This window comes from Taudactylus pleione, unplaced genomic scaffold (genome assembly GCF_031769625.1).
Source record: "Taudactylus pleione unplaced genomic scaffold, aTauple2 ptg001339l, whole genome shotgun sequence".
NCBI lineage: Eukaryota > Metazoa > Chordata > Amphibia > Anura > Myobatrachidae > Taudactylus > Taudactylus pleione.
Window position 1 is genome coordinate 1,365,670 of NW_028285739.1, and position 26,197 is coordinate 1,391,866.

At 43.2% G+C, this 26,197-nt stretch overlaps 1 protein-coding gene across 1 annotated transcript in view; it reads right to left on the bottom strand.

Moving 5' to 3' along the window:
• Positions 1–26,197, bottom strand: part of EPHA5 (EPH receptor A5) — a 360,920-nt gene that overhangs the window by 314,696 nt on the left and 20,027 nt on the right. Inside the window, exon 2 of the mRNA XM_088463302.1 lies at positions 11,602–11,666. Coding sequence (XP_088319428.1) covers positions 11,602–11,666 — 65 coding nt within the window. The remainder of the gene's footprint in view (positions 1–11,601; positions 11,667–26,197) is intronic.

The following is a 26,197-nucleotide window of genomic DNA, read 5'->3' on the forward strand; positions in this document are numbered from 1 at the left end:
TCACTGAAGAGCTGAGCATCGCTTAGCTTTCCTGTAATAAAAGGAAGGCCGCATCAGCAGCTGAAACGCAAAGGATTTAAACATCACTCTCATTACACTGTTTGATAAGACTTTGCAGTGTATGAACTTTTGACTATTTACTTATCAGAGCAGAGTGGTTGTTCAATGACATCAAGACTGCTCCTACTCTTTGAAAGACTGTTCAGGTGACTACTACGAAACCTAGATCCCTTCTAGGAGATTAACTATAGCCATATGGTTGAAAATTTACAGTTCACTATTTAAAGACAATAAAGATTGTCCTTATGTTATTTACACTGTCATTTGTTCATACAGTGACACTGAGATTTTTACAACAACACATCTGGGAACTTAAGTGGCTGATTGGACCATTACTCATAAAGTTATTAGGTTCCCCAACACAAGCAAAATACTGCAGTATAAAAAGTCCTCACCTTACTCCTACTCCCACTGCCAACCTTTTGGGGCCCATACATCAAACAGCTATTGTGGGAAATCCACGTTCTGCTGATGCCTGAGTTGGGGCATCGGTAAAACACAACATGCTGGACAATCCCGATTCGTCGATTCCAACCCATTCCAGGGTTGGGAATTTTTAATATGCATTATTTTGCAGATTACTTGATGGATTGCCAATCATCGAGGTCCGCATTTGGCATTGTCAGGACGGGAAATCGGGCCATAGATGTATGGCCTGCATTACAGATTAATTCAAAACCTGAACATTGGACTGTTGATCTCCATTTGTAACATCACGGTGAGTTAACTTTTTTTTTCGCTTGGTCACAACCTTACATATGAATAAAAAAAATAAAATAAAAGGTTGTGTGATATTTGAAGCACAAACTATTATTTGTTTAATTAGATATATACTCACGTACCTTCATAGGGCTACCTAGAGGATCCCGGTACAGCGGGTCATTCTTCCACATTTCCATAATGAACTGGGCAGAACAGGGGGGGCACATATTACACAATTCTACAGTTAAACTCAGTGATACATTATTTTATCAGGAAAATGAGAAAGTTAACATTTAGACTACAGAGTTATGTAGTGATATTTTATTGTCTCTGATGAATGGTTCACTCTTTACAGTCAGAGCACATGGCTATGAGAATTATATTGCACACCTTTATGCAATTGCACAAATGTCAATGTGCTGTGAGACTTTTACCATTAATAGATGATCATGTGATGTTGGACAGAGCTCTATGTCTGTACAAGGAATAGTGTGTGTTATGTGTACAGATGTATCTGCCATGTAAGACTGCGTATTTATAACCTGTGAAATGGATACCAGGGGGTATATTTACTAAAGCGAGAGTTTTTAGAAGTGGAGATGTTTCCCATAGCAACCAATCAGATTCTACTTAACATTTAACTAGCACCTTCTAGAAGATAATAGCTAGAATCTGATTGGTTACTATGGGCAACATCTCCACTTCTAAAAAGTCTCACTTTACTAAATTTACCCCCCTGGTCTTATTTACAGAGTCTTGTTTATATTTGTAATTTTTTGTGTATTCTTGTTTGAAAAGTACTTTGTTTACTGGAGCACTGGTGCAGAGTAATACAAATTACAAGTTTTCTGTTTAACACATAAATGCTATGAGTTAGATGCCACACATTTGTAGTGCTGGTGCCCTGGATATGCCATTTACCATGACAGCAATGTGACATGATTTCAGAGTGCCAAAAAATCCTCTTTATCCTTTCATTTGTATCCATCTCCCTAGGGACCCATGCTCCATAAAGCCCATACTGCCTTAGCTGAGTGGGTAGGCCAACTCGTCTAAATCGCTAGCTACAGTCAGGCCAGCACAGAAAAACACTAATATGATCATGAAGCATGCTGACTAACCTAAATTGTACTTATTTTTAACCTCTTTAAATCATATAAGTAAGAGAAAGATACATAAGAGAGAGCAACACAAAACAGCATCACAGGAATAGCACAGATCAAATGATAACACAAAAAGAAATCAGGATCTTTACTCTTTTACTATGTTTGTACAATTCACACAGGATGATCCTGGTTCTCGATAAAAGTCCCAGGCAATAAGATCAGAAGCCATTGTAGCCATACATAGGGATCCAACCATCAGGCTAACCTCTCGGGGTAGTTTTACTAACCTGCAGTTTGTCAAATGATAGATGGTAGATGATAGATGGATTTAAAGAGGAACAGAAATAAAAGCTTATTACAAAATGTTTGAATTTTATTCAGAAAAAGGTGAAACTCTGCTTAAATGATGGTGGTGTCTACATCCAATACTGTATGCTCCCCTTGCTTGCAAGTTCATACACTTGGTAATAATTATCAATGTCCCATTTTCTAAAATGTTTACAAGTGCTCAGTTTTCATGTAGTTCTGCTTTCGTTTACATTGTGCCAATAACACAGCGTTCTGGAAACTATTTGCTCACAATCTCTTTATGTGTATTATTTAAAACCCTTGGCAATAATTGTTCATTAACTATCATCTCCTGTCACTGATGGAATGGGTATTAGATTTGGCCCTGGCACTTTGATTGCGTGCACTGTAGGTGTGAGGGAAAAGGGGCATGGCCACATCTAACGGGGCGTAGAGTGTTAGTGAGTTGCAGCGGTGTGTCCTCATGCAATGTTCCATCTCTCTGCAGAGCATTGGGAGGCGGAGCTGCTCGGCCAGGCTTTTAGGTGGCCAGACTGGACCATCTGGCCTTCGGACCTTCTGCCATTTCTGACAGGGCTAGACTGCAGATGGTCAGTCCGGCCCTGTCTCTTATTGTTAATATAACTATGTTGTGCCATATGACATGAAGTAATGGGGCTATTTAACATTTTACTCATGCCGGGACACCTGCTGCAATAAGCAGTTGTCCCTGCAAACAGTAAAAACTGTTCTTGAGCTGCTGATGCAAGCTGTGAAACATTCCAATTCTGGGTTCTGTCCAAGAAGTGTTCACTGTCAGGGCCAGATTAACAATGGGGCGGAGGGAGCTCCAGCTCCAGGCCTCCACATAAAAATAGGCCCATTGTCATGGCAACATGATGTTGACTGGCCATCTGCTCTCCACATGGTCAGCCATAAATCATAAGTAGTCAAATTGTATTTATATTTACCTCACAAAAGGAAGCATTTTTTTCTTTTACATATTTAGGGACATATTGGGGCAGAGAGTATAGGGGGTTAGACGCCCACAAGGTACTGGACACACCCACACTGGTCACACCTCCTCTGCTTCTCATAATAGGCCCTTGGTCATTTTCAGATCCAGGTCCATGGGGCTCTCAATCCGGCCCTGTTCACTGTGCATGCAGGACAATCGAGCTGTGCTTGAGCAGACACAGAATAGGAAGGAGTGAAGGAATCTGAAGAGATCTCTCTAACAGTTCTTTCCATAGGAAACAGCTGATAATAACACCATTCTCAGATAGCTAAGCTTTTCGGAGTTTATTAAACTGGATAAGACTAAAATCCCCATAGAGGACTATGGGGATTGCGTTATTTTGCTGTATCTGTGATATTTCCTGTATTAGAACATTGGAGGGTTATTCACTGACAGTTCCATCAATTGTTGATGGCTTCTTATCTGCAGTGGAAAACCTTCGCTATTTGAACCATTGATAGTTCACTCCTGGGCATGCACATATCACAGCCGCACACAAGAATGCGTCAGACGTCCACCACAGTACCTCCCTCTGCCAATGTGTGAGATCAATTCCCCATCAATGGCAAAACTATTTCCCATCACCATCAAACCACTGATGTTTCTTAACCATCGATGGTCAACTGCCAACGCTAGAAATTTGTTAAAACCTCTGCAACCTAAATTTGATATATTTATGGGAAAACAGTAGTTTCTGCATGTATTTTGGAATTTTTGTTTAATAAATAGGCTTTTAAATTTTTTTATAATCCCATATCTTAATTTATCCAGATAGATATGGATCTGAAAGAATTAGATATCCCATTTGCACTGCTGTTGAAAGGAGTGCCTATAATTATCATGCTGTTTGAATTTAGACAGAAACAGAACATCTTGTGCAGCCAGCCACAGTGCATGCTCAATATTCTCTATGGACTAAATAGGGTTATCTTCCATACTGTGCTGAAAACTCCTAGAATCCTTCAAAGGAATCTGACTGCCTACAGTAAGCAGATGTGTATTTTCCTAAAGAAAGCAATTCTACGCTACTAAATGTAAACACTGGAAAATAAAATCAGCATGATAAAAAAAATAAATGGTTCACAAGGGTGGTAGCTAGCTGTAAAATGATTAAATCAGTCTATACACATGGGTGTAGCATTATGCACCCTCTGCAGTGTCAAAGAGATTTGGAAAGAAGGAAGCTGTTTGATAGCTCCATTATTCCAGATGACTTAATTAAAACTTGCACCACACAACAGCTACTCTCCGATTTTAAACCATACAATTCATCAGAGACTGCAATATCACTGCAGACATTGTTTGTGCTAAATAAAAAAATCCATAATTCATTTTATATTAAGATTATCTGTCATTGAGACTTCATTTTGTATTGTTCCCTAATAACAGAATTGTTGTCTTTTCAGTTAAGCACTTTGGTAATAAAGCTGAGTTGGACATACACCGAGGGGCATCAGAACGATTTATGTTGGGGGGGTGGGCAAGATGTATTTTAATTTTGGCACCCCCTCCCCTCTTCCAACCTGTTGCTGGATGGAGGCGAGTGGGTAGGCATCACGGAAGAAGGGGAGAGTGGGACCCGGTGGTATAACTACCGCCCCCGCATGAAATCTGCTGAAAACGGCCCTCCAAAAATGGCCGCCACCTAGGAGGAGAAACATGCTAGAAGTCCTACTGGATCTCTAGCATCTGTTAGTCACTGAGGCAGGGTGGTAGTGTGCACCGCACATAATTGCAGTCCGCACTACACTACTAGTATTACAAACACACAGTCGCCGGCACCGGCAGCTGTGTGTTTGTTTTAGCAGCTGATGAGGATGCCGGCCCAGGAGAATGCAGGACGGAGGAGCAGCTGCCGGAGCGTGGATCAAGGTAAGTGGATTTTTTTTATGTGTCAGTCTGGCAGGGGGTGGGGGGTGTTTACTACTACTATGGGGACTCCATAAAGGGGGACTACTTCTGGGGACTACTACTGGCGGGGGACAACTACTGTAGGCACTGCTGGGGGGGGACTACCACTGGGGACACTGCTGGGGAGACTACTACTGGGGGCTTACTGGGGGGACTACTACTGGGGGCATTGCTGGGGGGGACTACTACTGGGGGCACTGCTAGGAGGAGTACTACTGGAGGCACTGGTGGGACCACTACTGGGGGCACTGCACTGGTGGGACCGCTACTGAGGGCACTGCATAGGTGGGGATTACTGCTGGTGGCACTGCATAGGTGGGGATTACTGCTGGGGGCACTGCATAGGTAGGGGACTACTGCTGCGGGCATTGCTGGGGGGGACTACTACCGGGGGCACTGCTGGGGGGTTAGTACTGGGGTCACTATATAAGGGGGCTACTACTGGGGGCATTATATAAGGGGCACTGCATAGGGGGACCACTACCCGGGGCACTATATAAGGGGCACTGCATAGGGGGACCACTACTGGGGGCACTGTATAAGGGGCACTACTGGGGGCACTGTATAAGAGGCATTGCATAAGGGCTTGTGTAACTATCCGAGAGGGGGAGAGGGTGCAAGGTTGAAGATATGCCTAGTGTGCCAAGAAACCTTGCACCGGCCCTGCACCCAGGGGCTCCCGTGCGCGCTGTACTGTGCCGAGGAGACGGAGGAGTACAGCTGCTTCCTGCTGTCTGACAGGTACTCATACTGTCTCTCTCTCTCCCTCTCCTCTTCCTCTGGGCTGTCAGACACCGGTGGGAGGAGCCGATGGGGCTGCAGTGGCCACAACCTGACGCCCCCCACACCCAGGCCACTCAGGATGCTGGATGTGCACCAGATGCTGCTGTGTGCAGGCTGCAATGCTCTCTCTGTGTACTGGAGCAATGCTCTGCTTATGTGCTCTGTCTGTGTACGGGAGGGATGATCTGTGCAGGATGCTCGTTATGGTGATGATGATTGGTGCTGTGTGTACTGTACATATAAATGCAGTGTGAGGGATGCTGGCAGTATAGGATGCTTTATACGACTGGGAGGGATGCCCTGTGACTAGCAGGGATGTGCAATGAATTAGAAGGGATACCCTGTAACTAGAAGGGATGCCCTGTGACTAGGACCGGTGCTCTGTGACTAGCAGGGATGTGCTGTGAATTAGAAGGGATACCCTGTGACTAGAAGGGATGTGCTGTGACTAGGAGTGGTGCTCTGTGACTAGCAGGGATGCTCTGTGACTAGGAGTGGTGCTCTGTGACTAGCAGGGATGCTCTGTGACTAGGAGCGGTGCTCTGTGGCTAGCAGGGATGTGCTGTGAATTAGAACGGATACCCTGTGACTAGCAGGGATGTGCTGAAGGGATACCCTGTGACTAGAAGGGATGCCCTGTGACTAGGTGCGGTGCTCTGTGACTAGCAGGCATGCCCTGTGACTAGGAGCGGTGCTCTGTGACTAGCAGGGATGCTCTGTGACTAGGAGCGGTGCTCTGTGACTAGGAGCGGTGCTCTGTGACTAGCAGTGATGTGCTGTGAATAAGAATGGATACCCTGTGACTAGAAGGGATACTCTGTGACTAGAAGGGATGCCCTGTGACTAGGAGCGGTGCTCTGTGACTAGCAGGGATGTGCTGTGAATTAGAAGGGATACCCTGTGAATAGAAGGGATACCCTGTAACTAGAAGGGATGCCCTGTGACTAGGAGCGGTGCTCTGTGACTAGCAGGGATGTGCTGTGAATTAGAAGGGATACCCTGTGACTAGCAGAGATGTGCTGTGAATTAGAAGGGATACCCTGTGACTAGCAGGGATGTGCTGTGAATTAGAAGGGATACCCTGTGACTAGAAGGGATGCCCTGTGACTAGGAGCGGTGCTCTGTGACTAGCAGGGATGTGCTGTGAATTAGAAGGGATACCCTGTGACTAGCAGGGATGTGCTGTGAATTAGAAGGGATACCCTGTGACTAGAAGGGATGCCCTGTGACTAGGAGCGGTGCTCTGTGACTAGCAGGGATGTGCTGTGAATTAGAAGGGATACCCTGTGACTAGCAGGGATGTGCTGTGAATTAGAAGGGATACCCTGTGACTAGCAGAGATGTGCTGTGAATTAGAAGGGATACCCTGTGACTAGAAGGGATGCCCTGTGACTAGGTGCGGTGCTCTGTGAATTAGAAGGGATGCCCTGTGACTAGGAGAGGTGCTCTGTGACTAGCAGGGATGTGTGCAGCAGCTGCACTGATCCTCTGTCACACTCGGCCAGGCCCGCTATCAGTGACAGGCAGGGGGATCCAAAGCTGACGGGCAGCACAGCCGGTAATGAAGTAGGCGGACACTAGCGGCCAGGTGTCCACCTACTTATCGTTCAGTTGGGCGGAACTTTCCCCCTACACTAGAACGATAGTTGGTGAAAATCAAACAAGTTTGATTTTCACCAACTAGTTGGAACAACCGTTTTGGGCCGTTTTTCAGCGTGTGGGAGCAAACGGCTGACTATCGTTTGCTCCCACACACAGGAAGATTATCGTTCCAACCAGCCAGCTAGTTGGCTGGTTGGAACGATATCGTTCTGATGTGTGGGGGCCTTTAGGATAGGCATTGAAATACTGACGCCTATCTTAATTACGACGCCGGAATACTGTCTTAGCTGTCAGCCGTGCGGTGGGGGGAGTGTTAGGATTAGGTGGCATAGTGGGGTTAACCAGTTTTTTTTTTGGGGGGGAGGTTAGGGTTAGGCACCGCTGGGGGGAGGGGTTAGGGTTAAGCACCACTGGGGGTCTTTAGGGTTAGGCACTAAGGGGGGAGGGTTAGGTTTAGACACAAAGGGGGGAGACTTAGGTTTAGGCACTAACGGCGAGGGTTAGGGTGCGGGGTAGGGAGGGTTAGGGTTAAGCTACAAGAAGGGAGGCTTAGGGTTAGGGCGAGAAGGGGGTGTGTAAGAAGGTAAGTAAAAGGTAAGTATACTTACCTGACCCCTGTCGGGATACCAACCATCGGGATGCCGCTGTCAGTATTTTGACAGGATTCATACCGACTTCCGGCATTACAGAAGGGTCCTAGTATTATTGCCTGTGTTTTTTCATTGTTGTTGGGGGTGGGGTGTGACTGCATTTTTTTGTGGACCTAATTACCCTAGAAAATGTAACCCCATGCTGAACAGACTAAGGTTCACATTTTAAGAGGTGTACCACATGAAGACACTGATACGAATACACTAATTAAGTAAGTAGGGACCAGTCCAATTTTTCCTAGCATGGTTCTTTCTGCAGCTTTTGCGTGAGAACCCTATGCCGTTCACTCCTTTCAAGTGTTACAATCAGTCCAGGCTACGAGTGATATCAATTGGAAGAAAAATAAGATGTCCTTGTTGGGAAAGAATTAATAATGATTAGTGGTATCTCATGGACGCCAAGTCATCATGATACACTTATATATTTTAATACACACTACACATATTTTTAGGCTGACGCATTTACATGTTTATATTGAATTGCATGGATTATATAACGTATTTTAGATCTTCACTTTGATGCAAATGAGGCTCAACATGATTATATATTCAAAGGTAGTGCCCAATATTGTAACCTTACATTTCATAAAATCTTAAAATAGCGAATTACTCCAAAATCATTATTTTGTGAAAGCCTGTCTTACTTTCTTTTTTATGGCCTTTGTTCAATAAACACACTGCTCTGTGAACGCAATGGATTTCTTACTTTATACTCTGCAACATCACAGCCAATATCAGGTAATTTGCCCAATATTGAAATGTGTGGGGCAGAAGACAAACATGATGCTTCTGTATAAAAAACCCATCTACAAGATCATTTATGAGCATGTTGGTAAATACATACTCACCCACTTTTACCATCCAGCCTCTGGAAGACCCATTAACGGTGAGATCCAGGTGGGAGGGATGTGTTGCTACAAATTGCATCATGACAGTCTCGCTACCACTACAAAATTCTGCAGTTCGGTAGAGGGTCCACAAAGACATGACTTAGTATGAAGTGAGTAGGATGCTGGATGGAAAACTCCCCTGAATTCTGGAGCCTCTCTGGGGCGCTGCATTAACATAAAGACACAGTAGAGGCTGTGAGAAAAGTCTCAGCCACTACTGCAACTGCGTCCACCTCTAAGTCACCCGCTTAGTGAGCAGATGTACAGTGATACTATCACTCTCACACTGAGCAGCAGGATCAGCCCATAGGGGAGATGCACTAAGCTTTGGAGAGAGATAAAGTAGACAGTAAAAAATTACCAAGCAATCAGCTCCTAACTGTTATTTTTCAAACACAAACTGTAAACTGACAGTTTGAAGCTGATTGGTTGGTACTTTATCACTCTCCACTTTATCTCTCTCCGAGGTTTAGAGCATCTCCCCCATATGTGGCCAGGATATGATCTCAGTATGCACTGCACAGTACCATCCACTTTAGCAAATATCATCATGGCAGCTACCAATCAACAAAGTTTCAGCTAGAAGGAATGAAAATAACTAAAGGCCCCTACACACTAAACAAAATCTTTAACTATTTGGCCGATTCCGACACATAGGAACAACTAATCATTAATAATGTGTGCATTGTGTAGTGCGTGATCTTATGTGCAGCATGTAAGATGAGGTGCTGCGGCTGACGATCTCATGCAGCGCTATGCGCACGGCGGGGGGTGGCATATCGGGCATCACATCCCCCAGTGTGTACGGACTGCCCGATTTGTCGGCCCTTCGGTACTGGGATCGGCGGCGGCATTGCTGGGTACACACATTGTTTAGTGTGTACCAAGCGTAAAACTTAATTGGACATGATCATTGATTTCACTTTCGTACCATACAATGCATTTCTCTGTCACACCTTCAAGTATCTCTACAACTCTTTCTGTTACCAATTAAGTAAAATTTATTAAAGGCTTATGTTATATTCCTGCTTGGCAAATCTGCATTTGATTTCTATTTCCTATACCAAATCCACTTACCGTATACTGTAAATTAAAAACTACATTGTATGATATTCAATGTCTAATATATAGTAATTTATACAGCTGTACAGTTCATTACAATCATTAGAAGCGGGTTTCCACTGGGCTACCTGGATTTGACATTCAGAAAAACCTGCGCTGATGTCACAAATTGCTTGCAGATTGAATGAAGCATTTGACTTTCAGGCATGTTTTCAATTTTTATTATTACTGTTAATAATATTACATTATTATTGTACACTTGTTTTAAATTGTTTGTTTGTTTTTTGCTTTAAAAGTGGCCTAAAGGCCCAAAGTGGATGATGCGCTACCACATCGGGAACTTGTGCAGGCTGTGATAGGGACTTTCACCACTCATTTCTTCTCTCTGCAAACTTGATATCCAAAAGATCAGGCAATGAAAGCAATAATGCAGTTGTGCAATACCATCGTGCAGTCAGTGGATCTGATTATTGCATAAGACAAAGCAGTGACTATTAAGTCAATATAAAAAAAATACTTAATATACTCCCACAAGTTGAATTATTGTACCATTTTCCCAACTGCAAAAAACAACAAGTTAAGTAGGTTTAATGGACTTTTGGTGTTTACTCAAAACCTACTGTACAATGGACCTCATTCAGACCTACTCGCAAGATGCGATCGCTCATTGGCAAAAAGGGTCCGGATATTGTAATGAAGTGCTCGCACTGCGTCTCGTAAGGAAGCCCACTGTGTGTTAGCGAGCTACGGCAAAGTGCGCTCGCAAATGTCTAAAGACGCCCCCTTGCCACTCGCAACAGACGTCATCTCCGGGAAATGAAGGATAAATCGGGACCATCGAAAGCCATCGGAGTTGTTCACAACCCTTGGGGTTGCCTTGGCCTGCCGCAAGCACTGCGATCAGTGCTGGCTGAAATACATTCAGGTGACGTGTACTTTGACGCTACTTTGTAAATTATGCACGCCTTTTAAATGGCGTTTTGGTGGCCTGACATGCCTGTGTTCGCACAACCACTCCCCCGTTCAAAAGCACCTTCCCCTGTTACCTCCCACAAACGGCACTAGCTGTCACTCAAAGCAGTGACCTGAAAGTGGCTTGCGAGCTACCAAAATCAGATCGCAATGAATGACTTGCGCACGCGCACTTTGAATTATACGCATGCGCAGATGTGCAAAAATCGCTCCCAGCGAGCGAGCGTGCCTTAGCGAGCGGGTCTGAATGAGGTCCAATGTGTTTAAGGACTTAATTTATTTTGGTTAAAAACTTATCTTTGCCCAGCAGCATTTGCTATCTCGCAAGGAGCAAATTCCATCATAAGATTTTTTTTTCTAACAAGAAAACAAACCAGTAATTTGAATTTAAACAAGAAATCTGAAACTGTTGAATGACGGCTACGCTGTGTAAAACATAGATGCATCAAATATGTGAAAGAAATAGTATAAAACTACATTTGCTATTATAGTCTGAGCATTTCTAACTGCTTTCTTCATAAGCAAGTAATTTTATTGTGCATGTTAAAATATCTTACCCCATTTTTTGGGTATGCTATCCATCCAAGATCCCCCATAACAGATCGAGAATCCAATAAGTTCACTGTGAAAATAGAATAAAAGAAAGTAAGAATGATATTGTCTAACATTTAATAAAATGTGCTTTGAGAATGTATAGGTCATTAGTATGCAGTTGCACAAAAGCTGTACTATAATGCAATGGAAAATGTATTTTGATTTGTCTATTTGGAAAACATTAATTAAATTAACCAACCATCCTACTGTGCAGTTCACCAGGTCTAATCACTTGCAGTCTGATTACAATAGAATGGACCTTCATCGTTGTACCACTCAGAAAAAGCTGAAGCAGGTACCTGTAATATGCATCAAAATCTGTCAGGTTAAGGTTTACTCAAGCTGGTATTGTTAAATGTGTACCCAACCGACCTGTCGTGCAACATGAACCAGCGGGGGTCCCGGCATCGGCAAGTGCATACACCCTTGCCGATGTTGGGAGCAACATTGTGACGCTGGGGTGGGGAACCTTTTTTCTGCCAAGGGCCATTTTGATATACATATTCGCAGGCCACACCCCCTCCATGAGATGTCACACAGGGGTGGGGCCACAATCGCCAGTGATTACAGCAATGCCCAGAGTATCCTGAGGATTCCCCAGGAGTTGTAAGGGCAGCGGTGTGACCATCTGAAGCGTCCTAAGGATGATCCTGGTGGCACCGCTGCATAGTTTTTGGCTGCAGGGTGCCATTCTAGACACCCTGCTAGCCAAATGAGGCTAGCAGAGAAAAGCTCAGAGGGCCAGACCAAATGATTCCGGGGGCCTTATACGGCCCCCGGGCCTGAGGTTCCCCATCCCTGTTGTGACGGATGGGCGATGTCGCTGACCATGTCCAGAGCACGCATCGTCAGCGACATTGAGTGTACACACTAGACGATGTTGCTGACATGTCATCTGATGTGTACCGGCCATTAGTTAAACGTGAACAAGGGTAAGTTATAAAGTGTCTTCTCTATTCAGACTATGGGCTAAATGCAATAAACTGCGAGCCGGCGGCACTGCGGGAATACACATGAATATGCCCGTATTTTTAAAGCAGCAAGTATGTTAAAGGCTAAACCAGCTTGGTATGACTTAGTACATGTGAATAACAGAGAATTACTTTACCAGTTGGTTTCCAAACATTTAGTATTATTTCTTTTTTTTACCAGTAATTTATAAATCAGACACATATCATACAGTGTTTTACAGAGAATGTTTAGTCATTCACAACAGTCCCTGCCCCAGTGGAGCTTATAATCTAAGTTCCATTGTCTGGTCATTGTGTATTGAAGCTAGGGGCAAAATTGACTAAGCGGCGGGTTCTAAACCCTGGCGGTTTGGTGGTGGTTTGACTGCGGGTTCTATTCTGTTCTAAACCCTGGGGGTTTGGTGGCGGTTTTGCAGCAGTTTCTAAATGAGAACCCTGTTCTATTCTATTCTAAAATGTGTTTTGACGGCGGTTTGGCGGCGGTTTTGCTATCTGCAGATTTATTAAGGTCTAAACTGCTGCAAAACTGCCGTCAAGACACATTTTAGAATAGAATAGAACAGGGCTCATTTAGAATCCACTGCAAAACCGCCACCAAACCCCCGGGGTTTAGAACAGAATAGAACCTGCCATCAAACCTCCGGGGTTTAGAACCCGCCGCTTAGTAAATTTTGCCCATAGGTGAAGTCTAATGTAGTGTTGAAGTGGAAAGTTTTAATCAAACCTATGTTCTGAAAGTCTACTTCAGTTTCTAAATGTAATATGCACTATCCAAAATAAAGGGACTGAAAAATATCATTGTTAAGATCATGACCATGTCTGTTGTGTTTAATGTCTCATCTGCATGTCTTGTGGCCCTTGCACTATATTAAATATTTCTCTATGACTCTTAGGTCCTTTTTAATTTCTTATTGTTTTTTCCTCTTAAGGTATGTGATGTTAGTTAATCAAGGTATATTTTCAAAAAAGTGCAGCTACAATTTTATGTATATCATTTTGGTAACTCTATTGCTTTTATGTTTTTTGACCAACTGTAAACATTTTGGGGTGATGCAATAATATTATGAATGGAAGAATGATATAAGAAACAATTTGGGTATATTGCAATGTAACATACTGTAGTTTCCTATATTAAAATACATGAAAAAACCCAATGTGCTCTGAAGTAAAGCCTGGATTTTCTATGTCAGAAAATAAATCTTCTGATGATTACTTCCCACTCCTATCAAGGTCACAAAAGAATAAGAAAGTAATTATTCACAAATGGATTAATGTCTGTATCTTCCTTGACCCTTGTCTCAAAAGGAGTGAAGGGGTCAATGAAAGAATTGTATATTACTGTATGTGATTATTTGATACACTAAATAAAAGATCTCCAGATTTAAATATTAAGAATTAAATATAAACAGTTGATATGAAGGCGTTAGAGTGATAATAAAGTTGACACTAATTAAGAAGGAAACATTTGTTTACAACTTGCATTGTAAGCTGGATGACAACAAGCAGAAACATAACCAATCATTACCTTTCCTGCCATGAGTCATATTTATGGCAGATTGTTTTTTGTACAAACCTGACTTAAAAATAAGTTAAATAGTTTATTGTGACATTGAATGAAATTTTTCCAAATAATGTTCTTGACTTTATGGTATATATCTAGCGGAAATAAATACATTTGATTTCATGAAAGCACTTCCAGGAAATAAGAAAACAAGCAAAGTGCAAACATTCATATCTCTTTTACCAGCTGTAAACAAACGTAAAAAATAATGGTCTGCAATTTTTTTCCAATTGGCTGGAATTGCCGCTGTGAAACAAACCATGATGCATCGCCACTGAAATCAATAGTTTTCACTCATGTTACAGACAAGACAGTCGTCCTGCTCTAAAACTTGTTATGGAATCTTGCTTTTAAGTGTTAGTAAACCTTTATCTCGCTGAATACAAATCAGCTTGTAGTAGCAAGTGATGCATAATGGAGTTTTCAAAACTGTTCCCCAGGATGTTAGTATCTTTCCACATTTGGGCATGGATCTTAGCATTTTCCATGTGAAATTGGCACTAGGTGTTTTATTCAGCCTGGAAATCCCTTATGATTTTTGTTCCAGGTGAACTCCCTTATTATACCTGAAGCACACCACAGAGCTGAATGAAATTACACTAAGTACAGAATGTCACTCTGCAGAATCAACAGTAATTTACACCTCTGTGAAATGACTTGTCACAACAAGATTAGATTTCCACGAAAAATACAGTACAGCAAACTTAATCTGGGTACACATTTGTAGATATACTGGCTGATCAATTGATCGGCCAATATATCGGGTGTCCGTCGGCCAGTGTGTACCAGCGATACGTCTGTGAACAACAACGTTCACAGACATATCGCGTCGGCTGTGCTGCACAGCCGATGAACAGATATATCTATCCATCGGCAAATGTGTACTGGTGATCATGCAGTGGCAGCTGCGGGGAGGGGGGCAGACACACCCCCCGGCAAGCGGGACCCACGGCTGCCAGGAAGATGATGGCCGTTCAGTGTGTATGAATGACCATCATCTACAGATATATCTGCAGATCACTCGAGGCAATGAAGGAGATGCCTCTTCAAGGTTGGCATCCAGAGCAGTGCATCTCCATGGTCTCTGGCAGTTTCACCCCTGTTCCTTCGGATCCCTCTCTGGTAAACTTTTGTGATGTGTAGTCCATAGGCTACAATGGTTAAATACCATCTAAAGATGGAGTTAGCTACCGGCGCCAAGCTTGGTAAATTTTACATTTTATGGGGGCTGCTTTTGCAAATAAAAGGGATTGTGGCAGATATCTTTGAGCTCCCCTCCTTCTTAAATCCTGGAGAAACCTAGTTTTCATGGGTCATGCCTGCAAAAACTGTTTGGTACATGACCCTTAGGGGTAAATTTACTAAGATTCGAGTTTGGTCAAGTTAGCAATCTCTGGAGAGTTTGGGCATTTTTTTCCACTTGCAAATTTACTAATGACAAACTCGGGAGAGAAATCCCCATTGCTACAGGAAATTCTGGAGAGTTAGCAAACTGTCTTCACTTCACGACTGGCCAAATTCGAGTAACTTTTCACTAGTGAAGATAGGATTAGGGAATTTACCAAGATGAGAGTTTCTAAACTCTCATGAGAACAGACAATACTCCTGTAAAAATTAGTGAAATCAATTCACATGCCTATGAGCTGCGAGTTTGGCAAAAACATACACAGATCAGTTTGGCAAAAACATACACAGATCAGTGTGATCCATGACGTAGGGTGCGCCCCCCAAAAGCATAACCAGCCCCGGACGGCTCAGCCAGTCCTGGTTCCTAAAATCACGGGGAAAAAACATTTAGGGTTTCCCCGTGATTTAGGAACCAGAACCCGGCTGCAGGGCCAGTCCAGGTTATAAATATAGGGGGAAAAATGTGTAGGGGTCGTCCTATATTTAAAACCAGCCCCGGGCCCAAACCAACGGGTGTAATGCCAGTCAGGAGACTCTATTAACGGGTCTCCAGGACCAAAGCATTAACACCCCAAGCCAGTCAGCCCAAGCCAGGGATTTCAGGGGTAGTGGGCCCCCCCCCCCCTAGAATGGGTCCACCCTCTCCCGAAACCCCAGGCTGTGGGTACAGGGGTAATAATGTGGAAAATAGTTCAAAACTATTGTATTTTACAGTGGACCTACAGGTGCCAGCATGCCTGCCCTTTTGCACTTGTGAAACTACAAGTGCCAGCAGGCGACCGGCACCCATACCCCCACTATAAAAGAAATAGTTAAAAAAACACAGTACACACACACACCGTATACAGTAGAACTTTAATACATACACCTATCCCACTCACACATACTTACCTGCTGCCACATGTTCAGAATCCAATGGGAGTACCTGGAATAAATATCCCATACTCACCTATATCCTGGCGCCAGTCTCCATAGCATTGTAAAATACAATAGTTTTGAACTATTTCCCCCATTATTACCCTGTACCCAGGGCTCCAGAGGTGCAGGGAAGATCCCTGGGCCTCAGCCTAAGCCTGGGGTTTCTGGACAGGGGGGAACCCTTCTTGGGGAGGGGGTCACCTCCTCTGAAATCCCCAGCTTGGGCTGACTGGCTTGGGGTGTTAATGCTTTGGCCGTGGAGACCCAGTGATAGGGTCTCCCGGCTGTGGCATTACACCCTGGTTGGTTTGGGTCCGGTGCTGGTTTTAAATATAGAGGGACCCCTACACTTTTTTTCCCCCTATATTTAAAACCAGCACTGGCCCTGCAGCCAGGTGCTTGTTCCTAAATTATGGGGGGACCCTACATGTTTTGTTCCCCATAATTTTAGGAACCAGGACTGGCTGAGCAGTCAGGGGCTGGTTATGCTTTTGCGGGGTGACCTTGCGTCATTTTTTAAAAAGATTTAACCCTTATTTTACAGGTAAAACACACAAGCAGCCTTCACATATCTCACTGATATATGCAGGCTGCTTGTTCGGGAGAGTTAGGCAGAGAGAAGACACTGCAATCCCGGGTGAGTAATCTTCAAAACTTGCTACTCAGGGGAGAAATCTCGATCTGCTTCACCATCTGAAAACTCACTCTCAGCTAAACTCACTTCTCAGCCTCAAGTAACCCAAGTTTTGGCGATGCTAATCAAGATGAAAAAAGAAAAACTCGATCAAACTCGATTCTTAGTAAATGTACCCCTTAGTATCAGAAATCCAGTCTGCACAAACATCTCCATTAAATGTATGTGTGAGGGCAGTTATTATTATATTTTTAACTGGAGTCCCTGTCTTTTTGAAAACCAGTACCATCTGCCCCTTCAACAGTTTTATTAAGAAGACCATTTAAAAATGAATAACAATTTTTCAATGCACAAAGTTTAGAAATATGTCACATTTCATTGATTGCAAGTTGTAATATAGTCTTTCTTGGCAAGGAGGTGGCATTCTCACCCAGAATTCTCTGAGCTGCAATTACTGTAATTAAGTGCTTCAGAACAATATATTTTTCTTGTAAGTTATAATGGATGCACAATGTGTATTGATCTACATTGTAGCTCGTCATTTAAAATAAAATCATGTCTTTTATACACCACAAGAGAATGCAATTAGAAGAAACATGGCCTACTGTACCTTTTTTGTGATTATCATTGCTTTGATTGAACATAAAAGCTATTTTTTTTTTAAATGTGTTTTCTGTATGTGGAGTTCTCATTTTTTAAAGTGGATGTTCTGTGCTTTAACATTTATTTTTAATATGTATTTCTCATGTGACAAAGCAATAAAGCTGATGTTTGACCAAGATTTTCTTAAATGTACAAATAAATAACCCTGTATCCTTCATAATCTAATTTACAACTTCGGAACATTTGAACTTGCCATCCTGGAGGGCTTTTTGGACCATGGTTTTGGGGTATTAACACCAGGACTGTGTGCCTGATTCAGACTTGGGAATAGAGTGAGATCTCTCTCTCTCAACTGATCATCTTGGTGAAACTATGCTGCACTGCAGGTGGGGCAGATTTAAAATGTGCAGAGTGATTTAGATTTGGGAGGAGTGTTTCCAAACTGACATCTAAATTGTAGAGTAATAATAAAGCTGTACAGTATTTGTGGGCTACATGCAAAAGCAGATAGTATTTCCCCCAAATGTATTTATTTACACCCCTTGCATTGCAAGATGGTTTATTCAGGTTCACAGTTGAGAGATATCTCACTCTATTCCCAACTCTGAATCAGGCCCTGAGTGCCTAGTGGCCAGTTTAGCTGGCACTGTTGACAAGAACTTTAGCTTTTGGGTTATCTGGCACAGTACAGTATATTTGGCTTAATAAGGTCCATTTAGTTTCCCAGTAAGTCTTTCAACTTAAGGCTTAAATGTAAGAAAATTGAATAAATGGTTTTGGTCATATTCTCTACACTGCTTGGTCTATCTATTATTGAACAAGTGACTATTGATTGATTCTTGGGAAAGAGGCATGACTATACTGTAAAGTAGAGATGAGCAGTTCGGATTCTGTGGAATCCGAACCGCTCCGAACATTGGGGATCCGAGTCCACCCGAACGGCGGCCGCCTAATGTCGGATTCTCGCTAGAGAATCCGACATCACGGCTCCTATTGTGTAGGGCAGACCGCTGTGATAGCGGTCTGCCCTGCACAGAATAAACACACAGCCGCCAGCGGCAGCTATGTGTTTGTTACAGCAGCCAATGAGAGTCACACAGACTCTCATTGGCTGCTGCACGGAGGGAGCCGTCTGGAGCTCACTCAGGAGCTCCGTCTTCTGGCTCCTTCCTCAGTGCGTGGATGCAGAGCGGACGGTGCGGGAGCGGGGATACAGTAAGTTTTTTTTTTTTTACTTGTGTAAGGGCCGGGGGCGCTACTGGTGGGGGGTCTGCTACAGGGGGTGCCGGGGGGGCCATACTACTGGGGGGGCCTGCTACTGGGGGGGCACACTACTGGGGGGGTCCTGCTACTGGGGGGTCTGCTACTGGGGGGGGCATACTACTGAGGGGCCTGCTACTGGGGGGGCCTACTACTGGGGGGGGCCTGCTACTGGGGGGGCCATACTACTGGGGGGCCATACTATGGGGGGGCCTACTACTGTGGGGGGCCTGCTACTGGGGGCTATACTACTGGGGGGGGCCATACTACTGGGGGGGCCTACTACTGGGGCGGCCTGCTACAGGGGCAGCCTACTACTGGGGGGGCCTGCTACTGGGGCAGCCTACTACTGGGGGGGCTATACTACTGGGGGGGCCTACTACTGGGGGGGCTGCTAATGGGGGGCATACTACTGGGGGGCCTGCTAATGGGGGGCATACTACTGGGGGGGCATACTACTGGGGGGCATTCTACTGGGGGCACTGCATAGGGGACCCTACTACTAAGGGGACTGCATAGGGGGCACCACTGCTGGGGGCATTGTGTAAGGGACACCACTACTGTGGGCATTGTGTAAAAGGGGCACTACTGTGGGCATTGTGTAAAAGTCGCACTACTGTGTGTCGTAACATAAATAAGAGACACTACTTTATGGTGTAATGTGAATCAGGCCCTATGTGCGGTGTAATGTGAATAAGATTGTGCACTGTGACTCCTTGGGCCGTAGCCCACTACGCAAACAAGTACTGTGACTCTGATGGCCGTACCCCACTGGGTGGGTGCACTACTTTTCATTTCTGCCACTGCTGTGTGGCAATGTGTCATAGATGTGCTTTATACTGTGGTGTCTGTGTCGTTGTGCCGCTGCTTTGTCGCTTAGTAACCAGTCAGCTCACTGCAACCTTTGGCCAATAACGTTGAAAACAATATTATAAGCTGTGAGGTGGTCTACATTGACTGGAAAATGTTATTGAGGTTAATAATACTCTAGGAAGAAAAAAAGACCAATTTATGTGATTTTGTAAACAAATCCAAATCCAAATCGAAAGCCAGTCACCGCAGTTTGGCAAATCCAAATCCAAAGCCAGACGACAAATTAGAACCAAATCCAAATCCGGCAAAAATGGTCCGATGCACATCCCTACTGTAAAGTGAGGTGTACCTCCAGTGGGTTGGAAGGCAGAGGAAGCAGCACTGTCATTACTCCAACAGTACCATGCCAACCCTGCTCTCCTTTGCTGGGTGCCTGGAGAGGCACCCGGCTGCAAGAAAAGCCGCATGTCGGGATGTGACCAGAAGGGACTTTTCTGCTCCTCCATTGTTCCTTGGCTGTCACTGTGTGGTGTCACGTGTGCTGGAGGTGGGATATGTCAGTCTAGGATGCAAAGACTATAGCAATGGACAGAGGTGTAGGTTGTGTCCCTTTCTGAGGTTCACAATTGGGGAATTTTATTTTTTTTATAAGGGAAAAAGAATATAAATTGGTGTAAAAGACTAGGGATAAACAATGATTTCTACTTTGGAACTTTTTTTCACACAAGAGCTTTCCATGATCAATACTGTACCTGGCAAAACCAATTGATAAACTTACTGACCTTGTTGGGGGAGCCTTAAACTGACGAAGATAACTCTACTATAGACTTCAACTCAATTTCCTTATACCATTCATCACAGTTAATAATGATGTAACATCACAACTTAAAATGAGCAATTGGGCTAATTTGTAGGTCGCCATCAAATCCTCTATGGTGAGTTATATGTAATGTGAATCTGAGGATGTTCTTCATCACATCTTTTGCAAAGCTCGGGACGGATATTTTTAAAAGTGAAAGCATAGACTACAGGATAAGAAAATACCTTTAATTGCAATAATACTGAAAAAAAAAACTATTCTGTACAATTGCCATGTTCAGGGAATGTGATAGAGTTAATGTGTAAATACTGTATATATTCCTGTTACATGTCTTGTTACTTGGGAAACGTGTCATTAAAATAAACCTGCAAAATTAAATATTACATGAGATACAGGTCCCAAAGTTTGTATAACAAAATTAGCCCAAAGTATTTTCAAACAGCTCAAAATATTTTCACTATCACATTTTATATACATTTTACTAGTTTGGTGAGTCCCTTAGCAGGAGTCCCGGGTGCTGCTATGTTTGGTCAGTTTACCCAAGCTCCTCCATTTCTGTACAGTACCAGTTAATGTATGTAGAGGAACAATCTGTAATCTCCTAGTTTTCATCAAGGGTTGAGTAAAGACCCACTTGACCTGCTTCATGCAGATATCCTCCAGTTGCTCACAAGAAAGCAAAATGTACATACTACTGTAGGTCAGTGGTTCTCAAACTCGGGCCGCAGAACCCCAAATAGGTTGTGTTTTCCAGGTCACCCGGCAGGTGCACAGATGTATTCATTACTCAGTAACACATTTTGAAACAACCACAGGTGGAGCTAATTATTTCACTTGTAATTCTGTGAGGGAACATGGAAAACATGAACTGTTTGGGATCCTAAGGACTGAGTTTGAGAAGCTGTGTGCTAGATGGTAGGGTACCTTTAAACAAAGGAAGCAAATATCAATTCTGCACATTGTGGCATCATAGTCTGTAACTTAACTGGGGAAAATGAAAACCTATTTCTGTTTGTGCTTTTGTCACAAAGATGGAATTTTCCAAAGTGACCTATTCAGGTCATTCAATCAATAGTATTTCTGATAGTATCACATGATAACAACAACCTCATTTAAATTCCCATGTCAGTTATGTTTATTTAATGCTGTTTAGTACTGTCATCAGGGTCACATTACGATGGTGCATGGACAAACATGTGGGGCATGGCCGTACCCATTTGGGAATATCACGGCCCTCTCTTTACATGCACTGAAGCGGTGTGGCTGTGCCTCCTCACAATTGTATGTTTTGTAGAAAAGCTCTGTCCACAACTCCAATAGATCTCCTGGTTGCCCTGATGACAGTCCTAAACTCTTTTATGTAAATATAATGACATGGGAATTTAAATCTTTATTATGGTTGTTATTGTCATGTGATTGTATTATAAACACTGTTGATTGGTTACAAAAGGGAAAAAAAACTATTGTTTGCGCTCTTATTGCTGATAGATTAATTTTTATTGACTTTACTATCTTGTATCTTCAAGGGTTATACAGATATTTCCCTAACTAGGAGCAGCATATGAAATGTATTCAAATTATATGTGCGCTTGGGTTTTTTTCTTTTGATGATTGGTTAAACTAGCAACTTTCTCTGTCCAGTTTTTCAGCATGTATGTATGTATGGGTCTCAGATGCCCAAAGACATAAAGATCATATAATAGATAAATTTGACATGCATTGAAAACTGTTATGGAGTATATCAAGGGATATTGCTACACTCAAGTACAGGTTTAGTCTCCCACATCCAAATATTCCGAAATACGGAATTTTTTTGGCTTCACTGAGAAAATTGAACTTTTGATTTTTGATGGTTCAATGTACACAAACTTTGTCTAAGGCACAGACTATTACAAATATTGTATAAAATTACCTTCGGGCTGTGTGTATAGGGTGTATAGGAAACATAACTGAATTTTATGTTTGAACACAAACTTTGTTTGAGCTACAAAATTATTGAAAATATTGTTTAAAATTACCTGCAGGCTGTGTGTATAAGGTGTATATAACACCTAAATGCATTCTTGAGTATATTTGGGTCCCATTGCCAAGATATTTCATTATGATATGCAAATATTCCAAAATACGGAATATTCCGTTATCCAAATACCCCTGGTCCCAAGCATTTTGGATATTGGAGACTCAACCTGTATGTGATTGTCTTTAAAGTTACTTAGAGTAAGACTTTTTGTTATTCTATTACTAAAGTTAACATGGAAAATATATGTTAAAAGTATTAGCATATGAGACAATTTGTTCGCCAAAGAGAAAGGACAATGTATTTTGTACAATGTCTCAACTTCCACATAAGTCTCTTTGTCAGGGCCTTTTTGTGTAACATGATCTAATAAAGGGGGCAGTGGTGCTAAGCAGCGAACTTTCAGTCTGTTGGTTTTAATAGACTTGTTATAGCAGTAATTCAAAGAGCATAATGCACTGTATACTGAGTTAATTCTATTCTTGACTACTGCCCCAGAAGGCTGCCTTGGGCTAATGTCCATTGTATGGCTTTAACCTACATCTTCATCTTGCAGCCTTAGTAACAAAAAGGCGAGTCTCTAATACATACATATGAAAGCGGGTATAGTGTCACTGCATAAAAATACACCAACTTAATGGCAAATAATTCCATTGATGACCAGAGAGCAATAAATCACACTCAGTGTACAAAACAAATAATTAACTTCATGATAAAGATATTCCCAAGTACTGTATGATATAAAATGCAAAATATCTAATTTCTACCACCACAAGAAAAGCTATCAATGTAGGCAGTACAATCCAGTACAAAAATGAAGCCAAATTTTCATACAACATATGTAAAAAAATAGAGGTCTATAAAATCTGACATCCTGCTGACACTGTGTAGCTAAAGTACATCATTTAATCATTTATGCCAGTAAAAGGGTTGTTTTTGAATAAACGGCAAATGGGATGTAGACAGAATGTCAAATGTCAACATTCAAAATGTTGACATGGTCTGAATGTCAACTTTCAGTATGCTGACGTGTTCAGAATGTTGACATTTAACATGTCAATATTCATAATGTTACACTGGCATATTGCCAACATTGTCAACATGTCGACATTATAAATGTTGTCAGAATAAAATTAAGTTTGGTTTAGGATCAGGCTGAAATTATGGTTAGGGATAGGCTGTTTTAGAGTTAGGGTGCAGTTAGGGTTACGGTTACAATAAAATAGTAGCGCTGACACATTCTAAAAAAGGTTGACATTAGGACAGTTTTGACATTGTGAATGATGACATATTAAATGTAGAAAAAGGAGGGGGATTTAACCCCCTATTGTACCTCAGCACACTGAATAATACCTGCAACAATATATGAAGACTATATGGTCATAGAAATTCAGAGATATTAGTTGCATGCATTTGCAAATACATGGGAGGCTGCTGGGCCACGTCACGGCTTCTCTGTTACCAGCAGTCCCTAACACTAAGGGTTTCACGTCCGGGGTGCAGTGCACCCCAAAAAACATCCAGCCCAGGACCCCCCCAGGGCATCACACGAAAATGGAAAAAGAGTGACAGTGCAGTGTAAAGTATAGCTGTGTGTGAGTAATCATTAAGTGTGGAATGAGAGGTTAAAATATATGTGAAAAAATACATGAATAATAAACAAACATAAAAGGTGATGTGAAAAGCAACTATGTGTATTAAGTGGTGATGCCCTGAGGAGGCCCAGCCAGACCAGTCCCGGGGGCCCTACACCCAAACGCTCACCACAAATGTAAAATATACCAATTATAAGGCCTCATGATAAAGGCACATATATAATTTTGTCAAATGTAAGGCCTCATGATAAAGGCACATACATAAATGCATCCAAATTGAGAGCCAGCTTACCTGGGAGTCACCCCTGGGAACTCCAACTAGCACTACTAGAACCAGCATGCCCTACTAAGCATTAGTAGGGCATGCTGGTTCTAGTAGTGCTAGTTGGAGTTCCCAGGGGTGACTCCCAGGTAAGCTGGCTTTCAATTTGGATGCATTTATGTATGTGCCTTTATCATGAGGCCTTACATTTGACAAAATTATATATGTGCCTTTATCATGAGGCCTTATAATTGGTATATTTTACATTTGTGGTGAGCGTTTGGGTGTAGGGCCCCCGGGACTGGTCTGGCTGGGCCTCCTCAGGGCATCACCACTTAATACACATAGTTGCTTTTCACATCACCTTTTATGTTTGTTTATTATTCATGTATTTTTTCACATATATTTTAACCTCTCATTCCACACTTAATGATTACTCACACACAGCTATACTTTACACTGCACTGTCACTCTTTTTCCATTTTCGTGTGATGCCCTGGGGGGGTCCTGGGCTGGATGTTTTTTGGGGTGCACTGCACCCCGGACGTGAAACCCTTAGTGTTAGGGACTGCTGGTAACAGAGAAGCCGTGACGTGGCCCAGCAGCCTCCCATGTATTTGCAAATGCATGCAACTAATATCTCTGAATTTCTATGACCATATAGTCTTCATATATTGTTGCAGGTATTATTCAGTGTGCTGAGGTACAATAGGGGGTTAAATCCCCCTCCTTTTTCTACTTAGTCTGACCCCTCCCTTTCATGCACCTGATTAGTACTGCTAGATTGATTGAGCAGCTGCCATTTTTGTTTGACATATTAAATGTGACATTCTGAAGATGTCAACTTTCAGACCATGTGGACATTATGGTGTCAACATTATAAACTAGCTGAGATACCCGGTGTTGCCTGGGTTGAAGAATGGACCTTGAAGTACATCTGCAGCCTTCAGTTTTTGCATTGCAGACCAAAATAGGAGCGCATGGCATATGAAAATGTGCTTGGAGGAAATTAGTAACTGTCAGTGCAGATCCTCTGACTCACTGCTCTTCCGTTGGAGCTCTGCCTGTGTACATATCAGCCTGACCCTTCAGATCAATGCAGTTTTAGGCACTGGTAGACACAGGGGCGTAGAGAGCCACGCGGGGCCCCGGTAAAGAGGGGGGCGTGGCCTAATTGCAGAAGGCGTGGCCACGCCCCCTTGGAAAAAAAGTAGTGTTTTGCAGCGCCGCTTCGCCGGGGAGGGGGCGCTGTGAGCCCCTCAGCCCGGCGCAAAGCCAGTGGGGGGCGCGATCAGTGTGATCGCTCCCCCCTTCAGGCATAGGAGATTGCTGTGGCTGCTGCTTAGCAGCCGCAAGCAATCTCCCACTGCAGCCCAGCACACGCTGTGTGCTGGGCTGCTGCAGAGGGAGGGAGGGAGGAAGTGAGGGGGGGGCGGCGCCAGACCCGGGCCCCCGCCGGGCCCCTCTGGAAGCCTGGGCCCGGGTAAACTGTACCCGCTCCCCCTCTCTCGGCGCCCCTGGGTAGACATCCTCAGCGAACTTGCTTAAACCAAAATTTTAAATCAGAGACTACATGGTTAATTGGTAGCACCATGTAGACCTCCATGGCCCTGACGAACTTCAAACATCGCCAAAAACCTAATCCTTGTCAAACTGTACCACCATGCCAAATTTGGTGGAGCTACAGTAGGTGCAGAA